The sequence below is a fragment of the Thamnophis elegans genome, chromosome 13 (genome assembly GCF_009769535.1).
Source record: "Thamnophis elegans isolate rThaEle1 chromosome 13, rThaEle1.pri, whole genome shotgun sequence".
NCBI lineage: Eukaryota > Metazoa > Chordata > Lepidosauria > Squamata > Colubridae > Thamnophis > Thamnophis elegans.
The window spans coordinates 18,669,186-18,691,795 of NC_045553.1; the positions used below are offsets into that span (position 1 = coordinate 18,669,186).

Sequence of the window (22,610 nt, forward strand, 5' to 3'; positions counted from 1 at the left end):
AGAATATTATGTCCACAGTAATAATGGGGAGCATTATAAAGGGGTACTGGAGGTACTTCATGTGATTTTGATTCTATGCCTCTGTTTATACAACCAAGTATTAGCTTTTTTGGCTGCTGCCAAACACTACTGGCTCATGTTTAACTGATCATTTTAGTACTCCAAGACCCTAAGATGGAACCTTGTGCTACCTCACTACTCATTGAGTACAGTTTGTTAGCCAGTTACAAATTCATCTGGTGGTGATGATGTCTATCCCATATCTTTCTAGTTTTCCAAGAAGTAGGTTGTCATCTACTTTGTCTAATGCCTTGTTCAAGTCCACAGCATTTTGCTAGTCTACTAATTTAGTCACTTTGTCAAAGAATAAAATAAGATTGGTGTCACCTGAACTTGACAGCAACCATCTTTCTGTTACTCAGTTGCCACCAGGGACGTGCAGTCACTAGAGGCAGGGGAGGCGTGGCCTCACCAGTCATGTGGAAAAGGAAAGAATTTTAAAGAATTTTTTAAAAAATAATTAAAGCCAAGGTAGTTGCTGCCAGATTCCAAGTCACAGTGGCTTGGAGTCTGCTTAGTGTTAACTATAGGAGGAGGCAAGAGAACTATGGGCCTCCTGTGCATAATCAATTTTTCATCCTTTAAGAGTTATGCAAGGGTTAAAAAGCAAAAAATTTCATATGCAAAGGAGGCACGTGTTCTCTCGCCTCCTGTAGAGGGCATTTTTAGAGACTTTTTAGAGTTCTCTGGGAGCAACTAGCTCTGACTCAGAGCTCTGGCAAAAGCAGAGTTGAAACCCTCTCTGAAACAGCTGGAAAAGGTCCATGTGTGGGGAGGGGGAGGAATTCAAAAAGTTTGATTGCATGCAGAACCATGTTGCCTTTTCAAACACACACACACACACACACACACACACACACACACACACAGCTGGATAAAAGTATATAAGCCCAGCTTCACTGATTATAAGTTTGAAAAGGCAACAGCTCCTTACAATCAAAGGCTCAGATCGGAAGGCAGCAGGGGAAGGGGGGGGGGTATGGCAGAGGAGCTGCTTTCAAGCCTTTGGAAAATATATCCAATCCAACTTCTGTGTTTGTGTTTGTTTGAGAGTGAGTGAGTGAGAGAGGAATCCAACTTCTCTGTGTGCGTGTGTCTGTTTGAGAGAGGGGGGAGGGAGGGAGAGAGGGAGGAAGGAGGGGGAGGAATGAAGAAAAAGAATGATAGAAAACTTATTTTGCAAGGTGGGAAAATGCTGTCACTTTAAATCAGAACTGAGCATGCCTGGCTGTGGAATTCTGGGAGTTGAAGTCCACAAGTCTAAAAAAATGGCTGCCTCACCAGCCATAAAGCTCACCGCACGTCACTGGTTGCCACACAGAATGGGAAGGGGGAAGGAGGTTGGAATGCCTTACTAGACAACAGAGAGCTTTCTAGTTACAACCAAGATAATCTCTACTGGCAACACATAAGGTTGGAGAAGGAATGCTTGGAGAGCCCATCAATTAGCTCAACTGGCCAACGTGACCTGTGACACTTGGGGTTGGGGTTATTTCCTATTTTAATTATACTGAAACCATGGGAAAGATTTAGAATTTTTTTTAAGCTGTACTGATGTGATGTACTCAATAAAGAAGATGGTTAAGAAGGATCCTAGACTTAGAGTTCTGATTGGCTTGGGTTCATTAATCAGAACTCTGACAATTACGATATTTTTCAGAGTATAAGACCCACTAAGGTTTTGCAGAGGCAAATTTTAAAAAAAGTTTTTGCACTTTGCAAATCTGCCAAAAATGGTCGGTTTTTTTGCAAAAACGGCCCAGTTTTCTTTTTTTTAAAAAGGGCACGAATAGCCCTTAGGAGGCTTATAGAGTGATCCGGGAGGGGGGGCAAATTGAGCAAAAGACGGTCTGTTTTTCACAAAAATGGACCCGTTTTTGTCAAAAAAAGGGCATGGATAGCTATTAGGAGGCTTATAGAGTATTCCTGGGGGCTGGGGGGTCATTTCTGCCCTCCCCAGCCCCCAGGAGCTCTCTGAAAGCCTCCTAAAAGCTATACACAGCCATTTTGGTGAAGGGGGTGGGGTTTTGGGAGGCAAAAATGCTGTATTCAGTGTATAAGACGCGCCCAGATTTTCAGCCTCTTTTTTGGGGGAAAAAGGTCTGTCTTATACTCCAAAAATATGGTAGTTTGGCATGATCTGTTTTTAACAAGCCCATGCTAGCTACTAGTTATAACTTTATTTGTCTCTAGATGTTCACAGATCTATTTTTTTATTATTACTTTTCCAGTATCTTCCCAGATATTGATGTTAGGCTGATTGGTCTGTAGTTTCCTGGATCTGTTCCCTCTCACTTTTTTTGAAGATGGGAACCACAGTTCTTTTCCAATTCTCTGGCAGTTCCCTGGTGTGCCAGGACTTTTAAAAGATATGATACAATGGTTTTGAGGAACATCTGTCAGCTCCTTCAGAACCCTGGAATGTAATCCTTCAGGTCCCGGAGATTTATACTAATCAAAGTCAGACATGTGTTTGTTTATCATTTTCTTGCTTATTTTAATTGTATTTCTAGTCTGTATTTTACTGTTACATTTTGATACATTGGGCTAAAGTTTCTTTTTGCATGAAGACTGATGCAAAGAATGAGTTAAGTATCTCTTTCTCTCTAATGCTTGTTACCTCCTTGCCATCTTTTCTCTTCAGTGGGCCGACTGTTTTCTTGACTTTTCCTCTATATTTCTTCAGTCTATATAAAGAAAACATTCTCAATGTTGACAATTTTGAGTGTATTGGACTTGGACTGGAATTGAGTTACTGTTCCTTTTTTTACATTTTTATTTTGCTGTTAACATATTCCAAGTTGCTCAGAAATAAAATGTTAGTAAAACCCTTTAGTATGTTATTTGTCTAAGGTTAAATACTTTAATCATAAAGCTTAAAGATAGAAGGGATGGAGGAAATAATTTCAAGTAGCAACTCTTTAGCAGCCATTTTTACACATTAACTAGGTTGGTTTAATTTAATTTGATTGAGATTTGAGTAGAGCCATGAGTTGCTTTTCCAACAGGTGAAAAACAATAAGGAAAACATTGTGCAGGAAAAGCATTTGAGCTTGAGCAGAAATGAAGCCAGTAAGCAGTGGCAACCTGGCAACATGTTGGGAGAGATCTATAAATGCTCAGCAAGAAGTGGAAGACACCTCAATGCCATGAAGGATGGGGGTTACAAGATGGTTGGCTGTACTTTAATCTGTGTTCAGATTAAAATGAAGAGTAACACTTACGGAGGGGTGGAGCACCTGAGCTTACCAGGAGCCAAAACTGCTGGGAGCTGAAATATTCGTCTTGGCAACATTGCCCTTCGTGATGCCCATACCCTTTTAAATCTTCCTCGGCAGATGTAGCTCAGAAACTTGAGTACACTGAATGGTCCTCACTGAAATTTTTCCCGAGAACAGCAAGTTTCTTTCCCAAAGATGATCTGCTGAATTCCTCTGTGATCTCTACTGCAGATTTGCCTTTTGTCTCTGGAAGGAATAAGTAGAAGAATATCCCAGAGCCAGAGAGCACGGTGGCAAAGAGAAGGAAGCAAAAGGGACCCAGACTTTCCTGGAATGGATACAATAAACAGCAACAGTCTTATTAGTGTCTGGAGTCATTGAACAAATTACCTCTTTTATCTCCATCATTCCCAAACTTCAAGCTGGAATTGCAGTCTAGTGGAGAATGGCAGTTGGACTTACCTGAACTGCATGTTTCGACGAGAAGTGTGGGAGGAGTAACCATTGGGTATTAACCTAATCTTGATTGCCTATTGGAGATTGAGGAAATCTTTGGAAGCCACACCTCCTGCTGGTCCAGTGGCTCGCCACTTTAACCGAACATCTGAACGGTATCTGAAAGGAAGCAAAAGGAAACAGCCAATACCGATTCTTCCTAGCTGTTGCTTGAACCTGGACGTGCTCAGGCCCTGCTTCACGGCGAAGGTCGCCATAACGGGCGGGAAGTGACTCCTCCCACACTTCTCGTCGAAACATGCAGTTCAGGTAAGTCCAACTGCCAGTTTCCGAAGAGAAAGTGTGGGAGGAGTAACCATTGGGACATACCAAAGTTAGTTGTCCTGGGAGGGAATGGACGGGCCTGAGCCCCCTTGCATGTCTAGGACGCCCTGAAGGACCCTCCTGCCGAAGGCAGCGTCCGCCGAGGCGTAGGCGTCCAATCTATAGTGTCTAATGAAGGGAGACGGGGAGGCCCAGGCGGCCGCTCGACAAATCTCTTCTAGGGGAGCCTGGGAAGACCAGGCGGCTGAGGTGGCAGCACTTCTAGTGGAGTGTGCTGTGATACCCTGTGGGACCTGGAGACCCCGAGCCTGATAGGCCTGAGATATGGCCGCTCTGATCCATCTGCTGATGGTGGCCGAGGAGACCTTAGCCCCACGGGTGGAAGGTTGGAAGGACACGAAGAGGGCCTCTGATCGTCGAAAGGGAGCCGTGCGTTTCAGGTAGATGCGTAGGGCTCTTCTAACATCTAACTTATGCCAGGATTTCTCCCTCTCCCCGGAGGGATGGGGACAGAAATCCGGAAGGATGATCTCTAACCCTCTGTGGAAGGGGGAGTTGATCTTGGGCATGAAAGAAGGGTCGAGTCTGAGGACGACCCTGTTCTCTAGGAAGGTGCAGAGGTCTGCTCTGCTGGAAAGGGCATTGATCTCTGAGACCCTTCTAGCTGAAGTGATGGCTACCAGAAAAACGACCTTAAGGGTCAGGAGCTGGAGGGAAACCTCCTTCAGAGGCTCAAACGGAGCCTTCGTTAGAGCCTGGAGGACTGTGGGAAGATCCCAGGAGGGGAATCGATGGACCGCTGAGGGTTTCAAATTCGCCGCCCCTTTGAGAAAACGCCTGAGAACCGGGTGTTGAGATAGGGGGGGAGCGTTCACCCCCCCTAGGACTGTGGAAAGAGCGGAGACCTGACGCCTAAGGGTGCTGGTGGCGAGGCCCTTCTGGTGACCCTCCTGGAGGAAGTCCAGAACCTGAGGAACCGAGGCAGTTGTAGGACAGATGTCTTTACCCCGGCACCAGTCTGAGAAGGCCACCCACGAGGCATTGTAGATGCGGGTGGTGGATTGTCTCCGGGATGCCTCTACCACCTTGATGACCTCCTTGGAGAACTGAGCCTGTCTCAGTTGTTCCCGCTCAAGCGCCAGACGGTCAGATGGAGCCACTCCGGGTCTGGGTGCTCTAGGGATCCCTGGTGAAGCGTCACCTCCCCTGCTGGTATCCTCCAGGGAGGAGCTGTGGGCAGGTCCACCAGATCTGCCAGCCAGGGGCGGCGCGGCCAAAAGGGAGCCACCATTATCAGATCTGCCCTCTCCGCTACCACCCTCCTCAGAACCCCGGGGATGAGGGGAAGGGGGGGAAAGGCGTAGAGAAGACCTGGTGGCCAGCTGCAGCGTAGGGCGTCCGTGTCCATGGCTCCCGGGGTCGGGAACCTCGAGACGAACTTTGGTAGCTGGGCGTTGTGCGGTGTCGCAAACAGGTCCACCGTCGGATGGCCGAACCTCTCGCAGATCCTGTGGAAGATCGAGGGATGGAGTTGCCACTCTCCATTGTCGATCGTCTCTCTGCTTAGCCAATCTGCCTGATGGTTCTCTGTTCCGGAGATGTGCTCCGCCTTGATGGACGCCAGGTGTTTCTCCGCCCAGTGACCCAGGCGCAGCGCCTCGTCGCGGAGAGCCTTGGAGTGGGTGCCTCCCTGTCTGTTCACGTGTGCCTTGGCCGCTACGTTGTCTGTCAGGACTAGGATGTGTTGACCTCTGACCATGTCCTTGAAGTGTCGGAGGGCCAGGTGGATGGCCCTGAGCTCCAACCAGTTGATGTTGTGCTTTAGATCTGTTGGAGTCCACCGACCTTGGGCGATCTGGTTCTCCAGGTGGGCCCCCCAGCCGAAGAGGCTTGCGTCGGTGGTGAGCGTCATTCTTGGTGGATCTCTGAAGAGGCAGCCTCTGTTCAGAGCTGGGGACAGCCACCAGTGGAAAGATAGCAGCACTTGGGGTGATACTTGGATCTTGAAGGTCGCGTCGCTTGTCCCGGACTTCTGATGTGGTAGCAGGAACCACTGGAGCTCCCTGGCGTACAGTCTGGCCCAGGGGATGATCCCTATGCACGAGATGAACTTTCCCAGGAGCCTGGAAAGAAGAACTACAGGGACAGAGCGTGACTTGCGAACCTCATGAATCATCTTAACGATGCTGTCCTTCCGATCCTGAGAGAGGAACACCTCCCCCGCTACAGAGTCGATAATGGACCCTAGGTGAAGCAGCCTGGTGGAGGGCACGAGGTGGCTCTTCTCCAGGTTAATGGAGAACCCCAGGGATCTGAGAGTGTCGATGGTAGTATTCAGATCCCTTGCAGCTGAAGCAGAGGACCTGGCCAGGACGAGTATGTCGTCAAGGTAACAAAATAAACGGACAGGGAGGGAACGTAGGTGACCAGCAGCTGCAGCTAGCACCTTGGTGAAAGTCCTGGGGGCTGAGGCCAACCCAAAGGGCAGGGCTCTGTATTGGAAATGGTCCCCCTCATGGGAGAACCTCAGAAACTTACGGTGTTCCGGGGCGATCCTGATATGCAGGTATGCCTCTGTAAGGTCGATGGAGGCAAGGAAGTCGCCCGGCCGGATGCCCTCCAGGATGGATCTTAGAGAAGCCATTTTGAATTTACGGTATACCACCCTGGAGTTGAGTAACTTAAGGTCCAGGATGGCTCTCCAACCCCCCGAGCTTTTGAGCACTAGGAAGAGGTTTGAATAAAATCCTGACCCTTTTTCCCCCTCTGGGACCCTCTCGATGGCCCTGATGTCGAGGAGATGTTTAATGGCCTTGGCCTTAAGGGCCCTCCTGTTTGGGTCTGAGGAGGAGGAGAAGGTGCGGAACCTACTGGGAGGAAGGGAGCGGAACTCCAGGCGAAGCCCGAGCCTTACCGTCTGGAGAACCCACTCATCCGATGTGATACGCTCCCAGGCATCCGCAAACATGGAGAGGCGACCGCCGATGGGGTGATCCGGGGGCGGATCACTTGAATCTGCGGAAGGGACGACCGCCTCCTCCACGAAAGGGCCGCTTCCCCTGGTGTTGGCCCCTGAATCTGTTCTGAAATTGTCTATCCCCCTGCCTCTGAAATCTGGGGTTTTGGTACCTCTGGCCTTGGCTGTCTCCTTCAGGTGGTCTGTAGGAGGTCCTCCTAGGGTACGGTGCATGGCGGAAATCCGACCGCTTGTTCATTGACGGGAGGATCTTCCGCTTGTTTTTATCCTCCACAAGGAGAGGCTCCAGCGCCGTCCCGAATAACTTATCCCCGGTGTAATCCACGCCGGTTAGGTGCCACTTCATTCGGGATTCCGCCTGCCAGTGACGTAGCCAGAGTAGTCGCCTAGAAACAACTGAAGAAGACATAGCACGCGACGCATACTTTACCGCGTCCAAGGTGGCGTCCGCTGAGAACTGCGTTGCCCTCAGCATCTTGGAGATGTCCTGCAGGAGTCGCACTTCAGAGGCTGGGGTCCTATCCCTCAGTTGCTCCAGCCACAGGACCGTGGACCTATTAAAAAAGGAGGCAGAGGCGGCCGCTCTGATAGCCCAGGTGATGGCCTGGAACGTCTTGCGCAGAACAATGTCTGCTCTCTTATCCTCAGGCTTGAGGCAGTTAGCGGTGTCTCCTGCTACGACCGTTGAGGAAGATGCCAAGGTTGCCACCGGGTTATCCACTTCCGGAACCTGCAAGGCTTGGGCAAAGGCTTGGTTAAGATTATAAAACCTTCTTTCATTCCCCCCTGGGGTTGGAAAAGACCCTGGCTTTACCCACTGAGATTTGAGCACCTCCATAAACATATCTGGGGTGGGGATTTCTTCCTTAGCTACGGGGGGCCTATGGAAGGGCCCTTTCTTCTTCTTGCTTTTGCCCTTGCCCGAGGACTCAGCTGCGGGTTGGGGATCCGAGGGTGGATCCAGATCAGCTGTGGCTACTGCCTTGCGTAAAAGGGAGCTGAACAAGGAGGGGGGGAAAAGTCCCGCTACGGTGGAATCCTCCTCCCCCTGGGGGACCTCATCCTCCGAAAACCCCACATCCTTTAGTTCCCCTTCCTCGAGGTCGGATGCCTCACTAGCCGTGGATGGGGAGGGAGACCTGGCTTCCCTTGCAGCCGAGGTGCTAGGGCGATCGCTCAGCCCTCTGGGGGGATCCTGGGGGGCCCTGCTCCTGGGAGCCTGTGGCTGCTGAGTTAAGCTAGAAGCCATAACCTGGGCCAAAGCTCTGGCAAACATGTCCTGAAAGCTGCTGGTTAGATCAGGCAGCTGAGGCTGAAGCTCTGGTGGTTGGGAATATTCCCTGGGTTCAGGGGATAGAGGTGCTAGGCGAGGCCGGGCTGGGCTGGCTGCTCTGCGGCCAAAGGGATCCGCTCTCGAATCCAGTAGGGGAGCAGGGGAGAGAGGAGGAGAAAGAGAGCTGTGCCTTCTCAGAGATCCCCCTGGAGAGGCTGGGGATGGAGATCTGCGTACAGCCCGGGCAGAGGCCCTGCGTGGGGAGCGAGATCTGGGGGGGGAAGGGCTGATGGTAGCCCTGTAGTCCCTGGCCGAGGCCTTGGTTGCTCTGGTTTCCCTCCTGGGGGATGGATTCCTGGGTGCACTGGCTTTGTCCCTCCTAGATGGGGATCTGCCTCTGGGAGCAGGGGAAATCGCTCTAGAGGACCCTTCCTCTGGATCCGCACCCCCCGGGGCTCTGGGCCTAGAGTTTTTGCTCCTAGTCGCCTCTGCCATTACTCACGGTTTGTTGCTCACCCACGTGCTCCTTCTGCAGCCGGCTGAAATAAATTCCCTTCCTAGGGATAGGCTCCGCCTCTCTCTGATTGCTTGCAGGCTCTGCTGCTGCCGGCAGGCAACGCCCTGAATTTCCCCCCGGATCACCGGCGGGGCAGAGCAGAAAGGAAGCCTCTTCCGGCTTCCTACGGCCTTGTGAGTGCTTTCAGTGTCGGAACACTGTTTACACACTCCCACGTGCTCCTAAAATGGCGACAATCCAAAATGGAGGCAGCTGGTGCCGTCTGGAGTCTCCTTCCTTCCTCCGGTGGAAGCCTCTTTGCAATCCTGGAAGGGTTCTGGGTTCTCCGGCTTCCCTGGGCTCCTCCAATCTTTGTCTGTAAGTTTTTCTGTGATCCTGGCCCTTCCTTGCAGGCTTCTAATCGCGCGCTCTGGCAAGCCGAGGCTTGATGAGCAGCTGGAGCACAGCAGAAGGCAGGTGAGGTCAATTTAAATTGAAATCCCTTGCTGAGGCTTTTCTTGAGAGTAAAAAAACTCCTGAATCTCGGATGGAAAGGAGAGCAGGAAAATCGCTCCAATTAGGCCGAGATTGAGGTTAAAGTGGCGAGCCACTGGACCAGCAGGAGGTGTGGCTTCCAAAGATTTCCTCAATCTCCAATAGGCAATCAAGATTAGGTTAAAACCCAATGGTTACTCCTCCCACACTTTCTCTTCGGAAACGAAACAGAAACTGCATCTAGAGAAAACTACAAGGATCTCTGGGTCATTAAAAGAGGATGGAGAAAAGGGTGCATCAGAGGAGACTGACTTTCATTTTCCTTCACCTTGGACCTGCAACTTCCTGCAAGCTTCCCCAATGGCTTTTTCCTTGCAAGCTTACCTTGCAAGCAAAGTCAAGGGGGGAACCAGCATGCATGGGAGGGAGGAAAGGATGAAGGATTATTTTTGATGCTCCCATCCAGCTTCCCACAAGGAAAGTCAATGGGAAAGCTGGCAGGAAGCCAGAAGTTGCTCCTGCTTCCCCTGCTTTCTTGTCCACTCATAGTTCTGCTGTTTCTTTACCTAGGTAGGAAATATCTCTGAAATGATGACCCAATAGAGCAGTGGGTCTCAACCTTCCTAATGCCATGACCCTTTAATACAGTTCTTCATGTTGTGATGACCCCCAACCATAAAATTATTTTCTGTTTTTTCTATTTTTTTGAAAATATGTGTTTTCTGATGGTCTTAGGCGACCCCTGTGAAAGGGTCATTTGACCCTCAAAGGGGTCCCGACCCACAGGTTGAGAACCACTGCAATAGAGTATGTTGACATTTAAAAATATACAGAACATGGAATAAAATAGTTGGAAAGGACCTTGGCAGTCTTCTAGTCCAGCTCCCAGCTCCAGCAGGAAACCATGTACATTCTGGACAAATTGTTGTCCAATCTCTTCTTAAAAACCTCCAGTGTTGGTGCACATACATTTTCTGGAGGCAAGTCATTCCACTGGTTAAATGTTCTCACTTGTCAAGAAATTTCATTAGTTCTAAGTTGAATCTCTAATGAACTTCCACCGATTACTTCTGGTTCTGTCCCCAGATTCTTTGGAGAATAGGTCCCCCCCTGCGCTCTCTTTGAGAGCCCCTCAAGAACTGGAAGACTGCTGTCATATTTTCATTTCATTTCATTTCATTTGTCTTGTATGCCGCCCACTCCCGGAGGACTCCGGGCGGCTCACAAGGGAAAGGGGATAAATTGACAAGACAACACTTTAAAAAAAGACGCAACATTCACAATTTCCATGTGGCTGGATGTTTCACAAGCCCCCCGGCCTGCTGGAGCAGCCAGGACTTGGTGGCTTTGCGGAAGGCCAGGAGGGTAGTAAGGGTCCGGATCTCCACGGGGAGGTCATTCCAGAGGGCTGGAGCTGCAACAGAGAAGGCTCTCCCCCGGGGAGTCGCCAGCCGACATTGGCTGGCAGATGGAATCCGGAGGAGACCTAACCTGTGAGATCTTATCGGTCTGAGGGAAGTAATCGGCAGGAGGCGGTCTCTCAGGTACCCAGGTCCGATGCCATGTAGGGCTTTATAGGTAGCGACCAGCACCTTGAAGCAGATTCGGAGACTAATGGGTAGCCAGTGCAGCTCGCGGAGGATAGGTGTGACGTGGGTGTACCTAGGTGCACCCACAATCGCTCGCGGCTGCATTCTGGACTAACTGAAGTCTTCGAACACTCTTCAAGGGCAGCCCCATGTACAGCGCATTACAGTAGTCCAGTCTTGAGGTCACAAGGGCGTGAGTGACTGTCTGAAGGGCCTCCCGATCCAGGTAGGGTCGCAATTGGTGCACCAGGCGAACCTGGGCAAAGGTCCCCCTGGTCACAGCCAACAGATGGTGTTCTAAAGTCAGCTGAGGGTCCAGGAGGACTCCCAAATTGCGAACCCTCTCTGAGGGGCGTATAATTTCACCCCCCAGCCTGAGAGATGGAATAGTTGGCCAATCTTTGGGAGGGAACATCAGAAGCCACTCACACCTAGTCCTTATTTTCATTAGATAGACATACCCAGTTCCTTCAGTCATTCATCATATGATTTAGCTTCCAGCTAAATAATAATAATTATTGTTCTGTATTGTTGGCATTATTGCTATTTCTAGCAGCATCAGACACATTTAAGTGACTGCCCTGGGCTGGCTGAACAACCAAGATGGGACTTTATGTGGTGCAACTCCCTACCTGCAGCCCAACCCAGTGCCTGGAATTGTTCCCATTGTTGCCATGTGGAGGCAACTTGGGAGAGAAATGGAGGGCTGGGAAAAACTGACCTCAGCAAAAGGGAAAGCGATTCCGATAACAAAGAGGCCTGCCCAGTTTAGACAACCACCGATTGTGAACGCTGCTGCCCTGGCGGACTGGCTGAAAATTTCCATCATAATAGAGAATGTGGCTCCATCTAAGAGGGACAACATAGAGAAATATGTTCAAATGCAGAGAAACCCTTTTTAACCCAGGATGAGCAAGAATTCATTTATCTGGAGAACCATTAGCAGTGGCATGGTAATCCATAGCCTTCTTTGGGCCTATAAACAAAAACCACCAATAGTAACATCCAGAAATGAAAAAACCCTAATCATGATAATTCTATCAGATGCTAACTTTCATTTAGCTCAATTTAATGGAGTATTGGGGGCAAAGAGTGTCCATTGGCAGCCAAATCTTAATTGGGGTAATCTGCAAAATTAACTTTTACATCATTTGTATCAATCTAGGTCATTTCTATAATTGATATTTGCCTTATTTGCATCCATTTATGTCATTTTCTGCAATTGATGCAGATGACATTAAAAGTCTCTCTGAACCCAATGGACTGTCAACTGTCCAGTTGGCATCCCCCCCCCCCCCAAAAAAAAAAGAAACTCCTGGGACATAATTTTATCAGGAGTGTAATACTTTATTGGAACACTACATTGGCACAAAAGAAGGGAAACCAGCTCTGGATTTCCCATGCAAATGCAAGCATAGTTATTTCCCTATGCCACCTCTGCAAAAGACAGAAATTCAGCCCAATTATCTGGAAACTTTAGTTGGTTCAAAATGAAGCAGCTTGACCAGTTTTGCACAAGCCCAGATTTGTGCAGGTGTCACCTCTTTTGCAAGAGCTACATTGGGTACAGTTCAAGATGCTAGTTCTCACTTTAAAGCAGCTTGGGGACAGGTTATTCAAAGGACTGCCCCTTCCCAGTTATATCTAACCGATGCAGGTCTACCCAATGAGAATCCCATCTGACAGAGAAGTGCCTCTGGCAGGACCAAGAAAAAGAGCCTGATCCTTCCCTCAGAGATAAGGTTGCCCCAACTTGCTACTTTTCTGGAAGGCCCAGAAAATGTTCTGTCTGCAGGTCTAGGGACCCCTGGGCTGATGTGAGCATATTTGTTGCTGCTGCTAAGGTGGGGGAGGGGGGATATGGGTTTATGTTGCAGATTTTTAATAGCTATAAGTGGCCTAGAATCATTTGTGTGGGTTGGGTAACCATATAAATTTGTTTAATAAATGAATACATTAATAAACAAATAAATACATTAATAAACAAATTATAACAACTATTAGAAGTTACAGCACTATATGGCAATGGTGTATGTGTGAAAATCAATAGTTGTGCATCTTTATAGTTTTTACTGATCGCCATCAAGCAGCTCTATTTAGGGCAGAGGTGGAGAATTGGTTTTCCCCAGGGGCCACCTGAGAAACTAGGACTGCCCTGTGGTCCTAGGTTTCCCCCTTTGGTTTAAATTTTTTTGGTTTTAAATAATTTCTTAACCACTCAGAATCACTGGGAGCTCATTTAATATCTCTCTCTCCCCCCCTCTCTCTCCCTCCCTCCCTCCCTCATTCTGCCTTTATTATTTTTAATAACTCAAGCCTGTGCATATACTTAATATCCATTGCAGAAAAGGTGGTAAAATTGGGTTGGTCACATGAGATACAAGCTGTGGGAACCACCACCCACTCTTAGAGGATGAAATATTTGGGGGGATATTAAAAAGAGGCAGAATATTATATTTCCCCCAAAGGAGAAATGGGGAAACATGTTCTTAAAGGCAGAAAGCAGCCCCGGTATTTCTTAATAGTTCCAGCGAGCCTGAAGTATTTAGAGATGGATATTTTGTGCCCACTGGGCCGTCTTATTCACAAAGGAAACACCTTTGTGCCTCCAGCAATAGGATTAAAATTCTACACCCAAATTCTAAGAACAGGACTTTAGGACATAATAGGATTAAAACACCACCACCATTAGAATAGAAAAAACACAAAGCTCACTAAATTGCACAAACCCTAGGGGCAATTCAGATATTGCACAACCCCCAACAGCATCACAGAAACCTATAAAGATCCATCCACTCATTCAACCAAATTGTCAGCTGTCCCAGAACCACCAATAGCATAAGCTTTCTTAAGCAGACCCCATTTTATTCCCATCTTGGAACTGGACCTTCTTCCAAAAAACCATTTCTGTTCCACCAGTGGCACTTTATTCTTATTCAGGCCTGCCCTCCCCATTTTCTGCTTGGAGTCCCTCCGTTCCTGCCTTTATTTCTCTCCACCAATACTATTGCTTGGCAGGACCCTCCCCCTTCCACCCCCTCCATCAGGCCTCTTTCTCTTTCCACATTGCTACTCTGAAAGGACTTGTATACTCACTTGGTCCAACTCCAAAGAGGATGACAAGCAAGAAAATCAGGATGACACTGCAGAGAGACATCCAGGGGAGGCTTTTCTGGAGGTAGGAACAAGACAACAGGCAGTCTAGAAGTTTTGAAGACTGGAATGTGTAGCAGCCCCCACCCCCAACACAGGGCTCTCTGGTCAATTCATCCTTCTCAGAAAATGGGATGTTTCATCAAGACTGAGGACCTTGCCTGGAAGAAGGTTCAAACGGCTGAAGCTGTGCCTGCATTCCAACTACTGCTGCAGGAGTCCTCCTTCCTATCAGGAGCCCAGGTTGCTGTGTTCAGTCTCATCAAGAGACAGATTGGGAGATTTGGTCAAAAGTCAGACCTGTGGATTTGGAAGGGCCATTAGGCCATCAAATCTGACACCCTATTCTGGGCAGGAATCCCAGGACAAACATCCCAGAGTGAGGAAGTGGTATGTGGGAAAGTCCTTGGGAGAAAGGAGAAGGGATGCTGCCTCCAGAAAGGTTACAGAAGAGAGCATGGTCCAGAATATTGAGTGGAGAAAGAGGCCCAGGAGGGACTGTCCTCAGAAAGTGTAATGGCAGGATAACTCTTGTTAATGTAACCTTATAATAAAGTGGAGTTAGTTAATGTGTCTGTGTTTCCTATCTGGTCTATCTTGCAAGCTTGACAACAGCCAGCTTTCCCCCATAACCATGACTGTAAACTTTTCAATAAATACAGCAAGGAATGACTGAGAAAAGAGAGAAAAGGGGGGTTCTGAAATAGCCAAGTCAAAGCCTAGCTCTCAATTCCACTAAGATGCTGTGGGGTGATCATCTATAAAGCAGGGGAGCAATCTGCCTCCTGGATTTATTTTGATGCAGACGATTTTAAAAGAGAAGGTACAATTGGCTTTTCTTTTTTGTTTAATAGACAAACAAATTGAGTAATCTCCTGGATCTTTGCTTTTATACATGACAATGGCACTGAGATTTTTAAATGCCCGAAGGTGGAAGGACTTGTAAAAACATACAATGGAACAGAGGTGATATTCAGCAGATTCTGACCAGTTCTGGAGAACCGGTAGCGGAAATTTTGAGTAGTTCGGAGAGCCGGCAAATACCACCTCTGATTGGCCCTGCCCCCATCTATTCTCAGCCTCCCAAATCTCAGCTGATCAGGAGGGAATGGGGATTTTACAGTATCCTTCCCTTGCCATGCCCACTCAGCCATGCCCACAGAATTGGTAGTAAATTTCTTTGAATCCCACTACTGCAATGGAGGAATGGATGGTGAAACTGATGGAATTGGCAGAGATTGCAAAATTGACAGCCTTGATAAACTTTATTTCTGCTTGGAAGCCATCATTGGCCTTTTTGTGGAAACTGAAAGAAGATTTTAGGATTTGATCATTAGAATTCTATGGGACTATCAAAACAATGTAGACAAATATTCACCTTAGTGAAGCTTTCATTTCCTACAGGAGATGAGGCTAACTAGGCTGCCTGCTTTGCCAAAACAAAGAATTTCCAGGCAAGCCTTTTCTTCTTACCTGCAGAGAAAGCGTCCCTGTGAGGAAAAAGAGCACCAAGGCCATCGACCCACAGCCTTTCCACAGCAACGGCCTCCTTCCATACTGTTCAATGGTAAATATCTGGAGAGGGGAAATAAGAGAAACACGGGCAGATTTCCAGGTATCTAAATTCAAATGATAGGTGTCAAGCAGAACCTTTATATTTAAATTCAAATGACACTTCAGTCCTTTTTTCCTTTTGGAGAATTCTGGACCAAGCTCCTCCGGTCTCTCAACTCCATGGAATTGCATGGTCAGAGAGCTCCATCCAGACTGGGGTTTAGCCCAGGAGTGTGGACCTTTTCCTCCAAGGGGTCCAAGGGGAGCAGGCCCTGCTAGGATGTCCAGTATGAAAGGACCCAGGTTGGCCATAAAGCTTTGCTGAACTTTGCAGGCAGTCAAAGTGGTCCTAGCTAGAGTTTGGGCTTGCTACCTTGTTCTCTAAGCAGAGATGCAGGCTGGGTTTCTGGGGAATCATGGAGGAGGGTGTGAGAAGAATAGTGACCAATGCAGAAGAAGATTCATAATGGCAACATAACATTGGGAGAGGAGTGAGGTTTTCAGAGTAAAATGAACTGTTTAGAAAGGTCTTACACAGATGAAAGATGAGAAGAGCTCAGAGAAGCCGATGCCCAGGGCGATGTAGGGGATAAGTCTCTCTTCTAAGCCTGCATTCTGAAGCACTTCAAAAGCATAGAAATAAACCTAAGTGGAAAAAAGAAGATGATAATAATTGCCAAGAAACAGTGAAGATCTGCCCCTGCCTCAGAAGCTCAGTGCTACAGTCCCTTGTGAAGGCCGGCCCCCCACCCCCAATCTGCTCACAAGTTTCTGCAGCTCAAACTCGCACACTGAAGGGGATCGGAGAGGATGGATGGGGGGAGCAGCTGAAGGGCAAATGTGCCAAATCTGGCCAGGCTTGTTAAGCAAGGCTGGTCCTTTCTCTACAGGGCACTGAAGTTATGCTACCCACCGAGGTGGCTGGTGGGCAAAAGACCCCTCACCTCCCAGACTGTCGCAAGATGGGAGATGGCTTAAAGAAGTGACATTTTCCCCTCTTGAAATCCTTGCAGGAAGAGGAGGAGACCTCAGGAGCGGGGGGGGGGGGGGGACAACTTTGTTAGCCCTGAGGCAGAACTGCTGTGGAATGGGATGACGTGTCATGGTTTACTTGCCACAGACAACTCATTTAAGGTGACCAGATTTTCAGATTGGTAAAGAGAGACACCTTTGACCGGGGGGGGGGGGGGGGGGCTTGATTAAAAATTTTATACGGAGCAACAAAAATTTTCATACAACGCAAAAATAGTATTGTAATATTTTTTTAATTTCATCATAACTACAATTTACAAATATAAATTGTAACTGTTGCCAAACATCAAAATTTTGATCGCGTGACCATGAGGATGCTGCAATGGTCACTAAGTGTGAAAATGGTCGCTAAGTGTGAAAAATGGTCACCAGTCACTTTTTTCAATGACATTGTAACTTTGGTCACTAAATGAACTGTTTGAAAGCTAAGACTAGCTTGCATTATAATGCCTTATGCTAGCTTACATTTTCAAGAGAGAGAAGCTAAACTCCTTATTAGAATTGAAATAGAAATGAATAGAGTAGAGTAGAGTAGAGTAGTTTATTAGCCAAGTGTGATTGGACACACAAAAAATTTGTCTTTGGTGCATAGGCTCTCAATGTAATAAAAGAAAAAAATACATTCATCAAGTATAATAAGCTACAACACTTAGTGACAGTCATAGGTTAATAATAAGCAATCAAATTATACTAGGAAACAAATTATTGGATTTTTAAATTATTGGATTTTTTTTCAAAGAAACTCAGTATGTGCTTCCTGATTATTAAAAGTGCAAATTCAGTGTCAATGACTCCTGAATATTTAAAATATAGTCTAAGACAATTTAAAAAAAGAATCCAGAGAATAAAACTATTTTAAAAAATCCTATGCACAATAAATAAAATATTATTTTAAAATACATTAAAAAAATAAAAGAAAAAAACCTGGTTCACTTACCAGCAGGCAGGCACTCCAAGTCAATCCAGAATGATATAGATGATATTATCTGCGGACCACCAAAATTTTCTCACAGATAACCAGTGGTCCACCATGGACCACTGGTTGGGGACCACTGCTTTAAAGCAGAATCTGCAGAGGGGAAGCAGGGAGACGGTTCCTAAATAGAACGCCCCCTTTAAAAAAAGTAAGTTTTTTTTTTTAATGAATCAATGCAGTCAAGTTCATTTTATGGCATCATGCAAGCCTTGTCACATCTTATTATGCCATCTTCGCTAAATCTCTTTAGAAAGTCTACATGAATATAGTTTGTAAATCCCCCTATATTGCTCCTTTCCCATGACTCCTGATGCTGGCAGGTAGACTGCCCTTGCCCACAGAAGCTCAAGAGGAGAAAATTGGATAAAGCACACCTGAGCCATGCTGGATGAAAATTTAAATTTCTAACTTGCCTCTTTTTTGAGGGGGAGGGGGGGCTTCAAGGCTGCCCAGGAAGACCAGCAGAATAATAATTTTTAAAAAAGAGATAGACTTAATACGATAATTAGAGAAATGTGTAGAGAAATGTAAAGAATGAAGAGGGATGGAGGAGTTTTTAAGAGACTGGGGCTGAAAAACGGGGGTTATTAATCTGTGTGTGTGTGTGTGTGTGTGTGTGTGTGTGTGCAGCCTTCATTCCTGCTCACTTCACACTGGATGCACAAAAAGAGCAGTCAAAATGTGTGTGTGTGTGTGTGTGTGTGTGTGTGTGTGTGTGTACGATTTTTACCAGCAACAAAAGGGGAATTGCTAGTAGAGTCTTTTATTTGCAGCTGTTAAGTGAGAGATCACAAGGTAGGAAAGGGATAGATTAAAAAAATAAGAGGGGATCATACGCCCCCACCCACCCACTCCCAACCCCATCCGACAGAAGGAGACCAGAGAAGAGCAGCGGAGAGAAGGAAATCTCCTTTATCCCCCCGCCTCTTCCAAATTTTACACACAGACACTGCCCTCCCCATCCCGCAGCCCCAATTCCAGCCGCCCCAATTCAAGCTCCCAGATCTCTCTCTCTCTTTTTCCTCCACTCATCCCCCCCCTCAACCAAACAGCTCTGCGAGCTGCACTGGCTACCGATCGGTCTCCGGATATGCTTCAAAGTGCTAGTCATAACTTATAAAGCCCTTCATGGTATTGGACCTGGGTACTTGAGAGACTGCCTGCTGCCAATTACCTCCCATAGACCCATTAGATTGCACAGGGTCGGCCTCCTCCGGCTTCCGTCTACCAGCCAATGCCATCTGGCTACCACCCGAGGGAGGGCCTTCTCTGTAGCAGCTCCGGCCCTTTGGAATGAACTCCCCGCAGAGATTCGGACCCTCACCTCTCTCCAGGCCTTCCGGAAAGCCGTCAAAACCTGGCTGTGCCGGCAGGCCTGGGGTTGATGAGTTCCCCTCCCCTCTCGACTTGTATGGCTGTATGACTCTTGTGTATTTTAATTACGAGTATTGTGTTTGCGTCCCCTTTTCCCCTTCTGAGTTGTTCGCCGCCCTGAGTCCCTCCCGGAGAAGGGCGGCATACAAATAAACTAAATCTAATCTAATCTAATCAAATGAGCAAAGGAAATACAAGAAAAGCAACTTTAAATAAATAAACAAACAAACAAACAAACAAATAAATAAATAAATAAATAAATAAATAAATAAATAAATGAAATCCAAGGCACGGGAGGAAAATCCCCCTTTCCCTAATTCCCACTCCCCTCCCCCATCCCACCTCCCGATCCATTTGGGGTGGATTTCTTTATTTGCAATAAATCCTGGGTCCCCCCCTATTTTTAAAGGAAGGAAAATGACAGATCTTCTCCCCCCTTCCACCCACCCCTCACCAAAGGAGACAGAAGAAAAGCAATCAGATTGAAAGGAAGGGAGATATGATCGGAAGAGCAGGAGGGGAGGGAGGGCTGCGAGCAAGCCGAGTGGAGGGAGGAAAACCACTGCCCTCTAAAGGCCACATCAGAAACGACACTTCAGAGAAATAACATTTTTTTTTAATGGCATCCTTTTTAAATCGGGACTTTTTGAACACGCAGCGGGACACGGGACAAATTTTGAAAAATCACGACTGTCCTGCCAAAAGCGGGACGTCGGGTCACCTTAAACTCATTGTTTGACAATTCAACACTTTTATTATTTAAAATAATTTAAAAATTATTTTAATTTTGGTCATTTACATTTCATTTTGTCAGTCCCTGTGTAGCCTTTCTTTAATGACCACCATTTTTCATAATAACCCTGCCCAAAAGGCACCGCGGACAGAGCCTTGGTAAAATGCTCTCTGAAAGTTTTCCTATTTTTTATCATTCTCTGTAAGTCACTACAGATTTCATACTCAAGAGACCAACTACTAAGCATCAAGCAATGTTTCTTCTCTGATGAACATCTTTCTGTGACATCCCTCCTGTCTTTACAAATTCAGAAGAGTTTCTAACACAGGGGAATTATAAATAGACTAAGAAAAAGTGGGATAAAAACCCCTCTCCCCTCATTCTTTCTGACTATACTTAACCGCATTGATGCCACAGAACTGCACAGTAACAATGACAGCCACTAGGATGCTCAGCTGCTGGCGAAGTGATGCATCGTGGAACAGCTCTCCTGGCCAAAGCACTTTGCTCCTTTGCCCTCCTGGGACCATTTCTTTCTTCAGCTCCTCAAGCTCTTCCTTGTGATCCCCTTGACCCCACAGCTGGTGCATTGCTGGGGAAGAGAAAAGATGCAGGTTACAAAGATTAGCCAAGTCAGCAGCACCCTTTCCCCACAGCCAGAAAGGCCCTATAGGCCACGAGAGCCCCAGAGTAGCAGTTGGGGCTCTAAGGGAAGGCAGCTGCCCCAACCTCTAAGCAGTAACTAGGAAAGGAGCCCACTTGGACGGAGGAAGCTGCCCCCTGGCTTGGTCCTGTAGCTCCGTGTTCCCCCCCTGCAACTTTATGATTTGGGGCTGAGGAATTCTGAGAGTTGAAATCCACAGATTTTTTGGGTTGCTGAAGTTGAGATCCCCTGCCCTAGCTCACAGCTTGCTAAGGATTGGGCTAGTTGGATAGAAAAACAGAAATGTCTGAATTGATTCTCTGTCAGGTTGGCAATGGAGCTTCCAAACTTATGACACTGGGAGATTTCACCTGCCTTCCCTAGCTGTGGCAAGCAGCCTTAGTAGAGGACAGAGGTTCAGTTTGTTTTTTGTCTTGAGCCAGTGGCAATGTGATCTGGAGATATTAATATCTATCTCTTGTCATGATTAGATCACTCTTTGATGGTTTTGTAGTTCTCCACAGCTGATGTAGGACCTTGGAAACATTCCTTTGGTCCACTTTGGGTACCTCATGGACCATGCTGGTCCTTTCAAAAGGACCTTAGGATTGTTCTTGAGGGTCTTGTACTATGAATGAGGCCTTAGTTACTGCTTGGAATGATGGTGGACAACAGCACCCTTGTACCAGGTTATTCCTGGGTGGCCCCTCCTGTTCATAGATCTTGTTTTGCATCCTGGCTTTTAGAAAAATTCCAGGAATTGAAGCATCCCAAAAGGCTCCACAAGGAGTGCATAAAATAGAGAAAACATATGTAAGAACCTCTCTTAAGGATGACCTTGTGGCAGCAAGAACACCAATCACCACAATTTTTCTGTTCTTATGACAGCCACAGATTACAGGCCAGCAACTCTGTTCAATATGATCCAGGTGAGTGAAGGCCCAATAGGAGGATTGTTTAAGGATTATGTCCCATGACTTCCCTCTCATATTACATTGATCAGAATTCTGCCAAGTACCCCCCATATATATTTAGTCAAATAAGCCACTCTTATTGCCTTTCCCTTTAACCTTCACACAACAGCCTTATGGCACAGCACATTCTCGACCCTTCAAAAGAAGCACTGGATAATGACAATGAGGAAGATGACGACAATGATGCAAAGATTGGCAGGGAAGCTGAAGTCCCTACCATCTCCAACTCCTCCTTAATCCTGGCCAGTCAAAGGTTTGGAAAACACATTTGCCAAGACCATCTCTACTTTGGTCATTCTGAGGTGAGACCAATTTTTTAAAGGACAACTTACCTTTCAGGCAGCCTTCCTCATCTCCCTCCTGGATTAAGAGATAAGAAGGAGACTCAGGGAAGAAGGGCAGGAGGAGCAGCTGGAGGAATGCTGCCACACCAGGAAAGGCCAACAGCAGAGGCCAGGATGAATCAGTTCCCAGGAGTTCCCTGGAGAATAGGAGAATGGAGGTTGGAGGTGGAGGAACAGCCCCCTCCCTCTTTTCTCATCCTGCTCCTTCTGTACCTGAGTCCCAAGATTTGGCCCCAGCATTTCCCCAGAGACCAAAAGAATCCTGAGGTAGCATTTGCAAGTCCTCGCCACTTCTTGGGGGAAATTTCTCCAGCGTACTGACAATGAATGGCCTGGCAGAGGCCTAGAAGGAAAGGAAGGGGAAAGGAAGGACAGACAGAAACCAATGAAATTTGAAATAACCACACAGCCCCAGGGGCAGAATTGTTTGCTGGCTTATGCAGATGACAAGAGCTGCATCAAATCACTGGGGCTCCTGGAGGTTTTTCAGTGGAGAGTCCATAGAATATTCATGTCACAAGTTATAACAACTTTTAACTTTAACTTTTAACCTTTTCTGATACAGGCTCCTTTGTTGCAGCAATCATTAGCCAATTGCCCAGTTTATCAGAGAGGGATCTTGTAGACCTTGTGGACAATCATTTATTGCAGTGTGTGCTAGCAGCCAAAAAAGCTAATGCAATCCTTGGCTGCTTAAACAGAGGGATGGAGTCAAGATTACATGAAATATTAGTACCACTTTATAAAACCTTAGTAAGATCACATTTGGAATACTGCATCCAGCTTTAGTCATCACATTATTAAAAAAATGTTGTGACTTTGGAAAGAAAGCAAAGAAGAGCAACTAAGATGATTTAGGGTCAGAGACTAAAATATGAAGAACAGGAATTGGGTATGTCTAGTCTAGAGAGAAGGACTGGGGAGGGAGAAATGATA

At 47.0% G+C, this 22,610-nt stretch overlaps 1 protein-coding gene across 1 annotated transcript in view; it reads right to left on the reverse strand.

Annotated features, from left to right (window-relative positions):
• Positions 1-2,341: 2,341 nt before the first annotated feature.
• LOC116516819 (solute carrier family 2, facilitated glucose transporter member 11-like) overlaps positions 2,342-22,610 on the reverse strand; it is a 34,173-nt gene continuing 13,904 nt past the window's right edge. Inside the window, exons 6-13 of the mRNA XM_032229447.1 lie at positions 21,888-22,017; positions 21,663-21,690; positions 20,115-20,305; positions 16,133-16,243; positions 15,518-15,619; positions 13,988-14,063; positions 11,613-11,740; positions 2,342-3,609 (exon numbers count right to left, since the gene is read on the reverse strand). Of these exons, the coding sequence (XP_032085338.1) occupies positions 3,406-3,609; positions 11,613-11,740; positions 13,988-14,063; positions 15,518-15,619; positions 16,133-16,243; positions 20,115-20,305; positions 21,663-21,690; positions 21,888-22,017 (970 nt within the window). The 3' untranslated portion in view covers positions 2,342-3,405. The remainder of the gene's footprint in view (positions 3,610-11,612; positions 11,741-13,987; positions 14,064-15,517; positions 15,620-16,132; positions 16,244-20,114; positions 20,306-21,662; positions 21,691-21,887; positions 22,018-22,610) is intronic.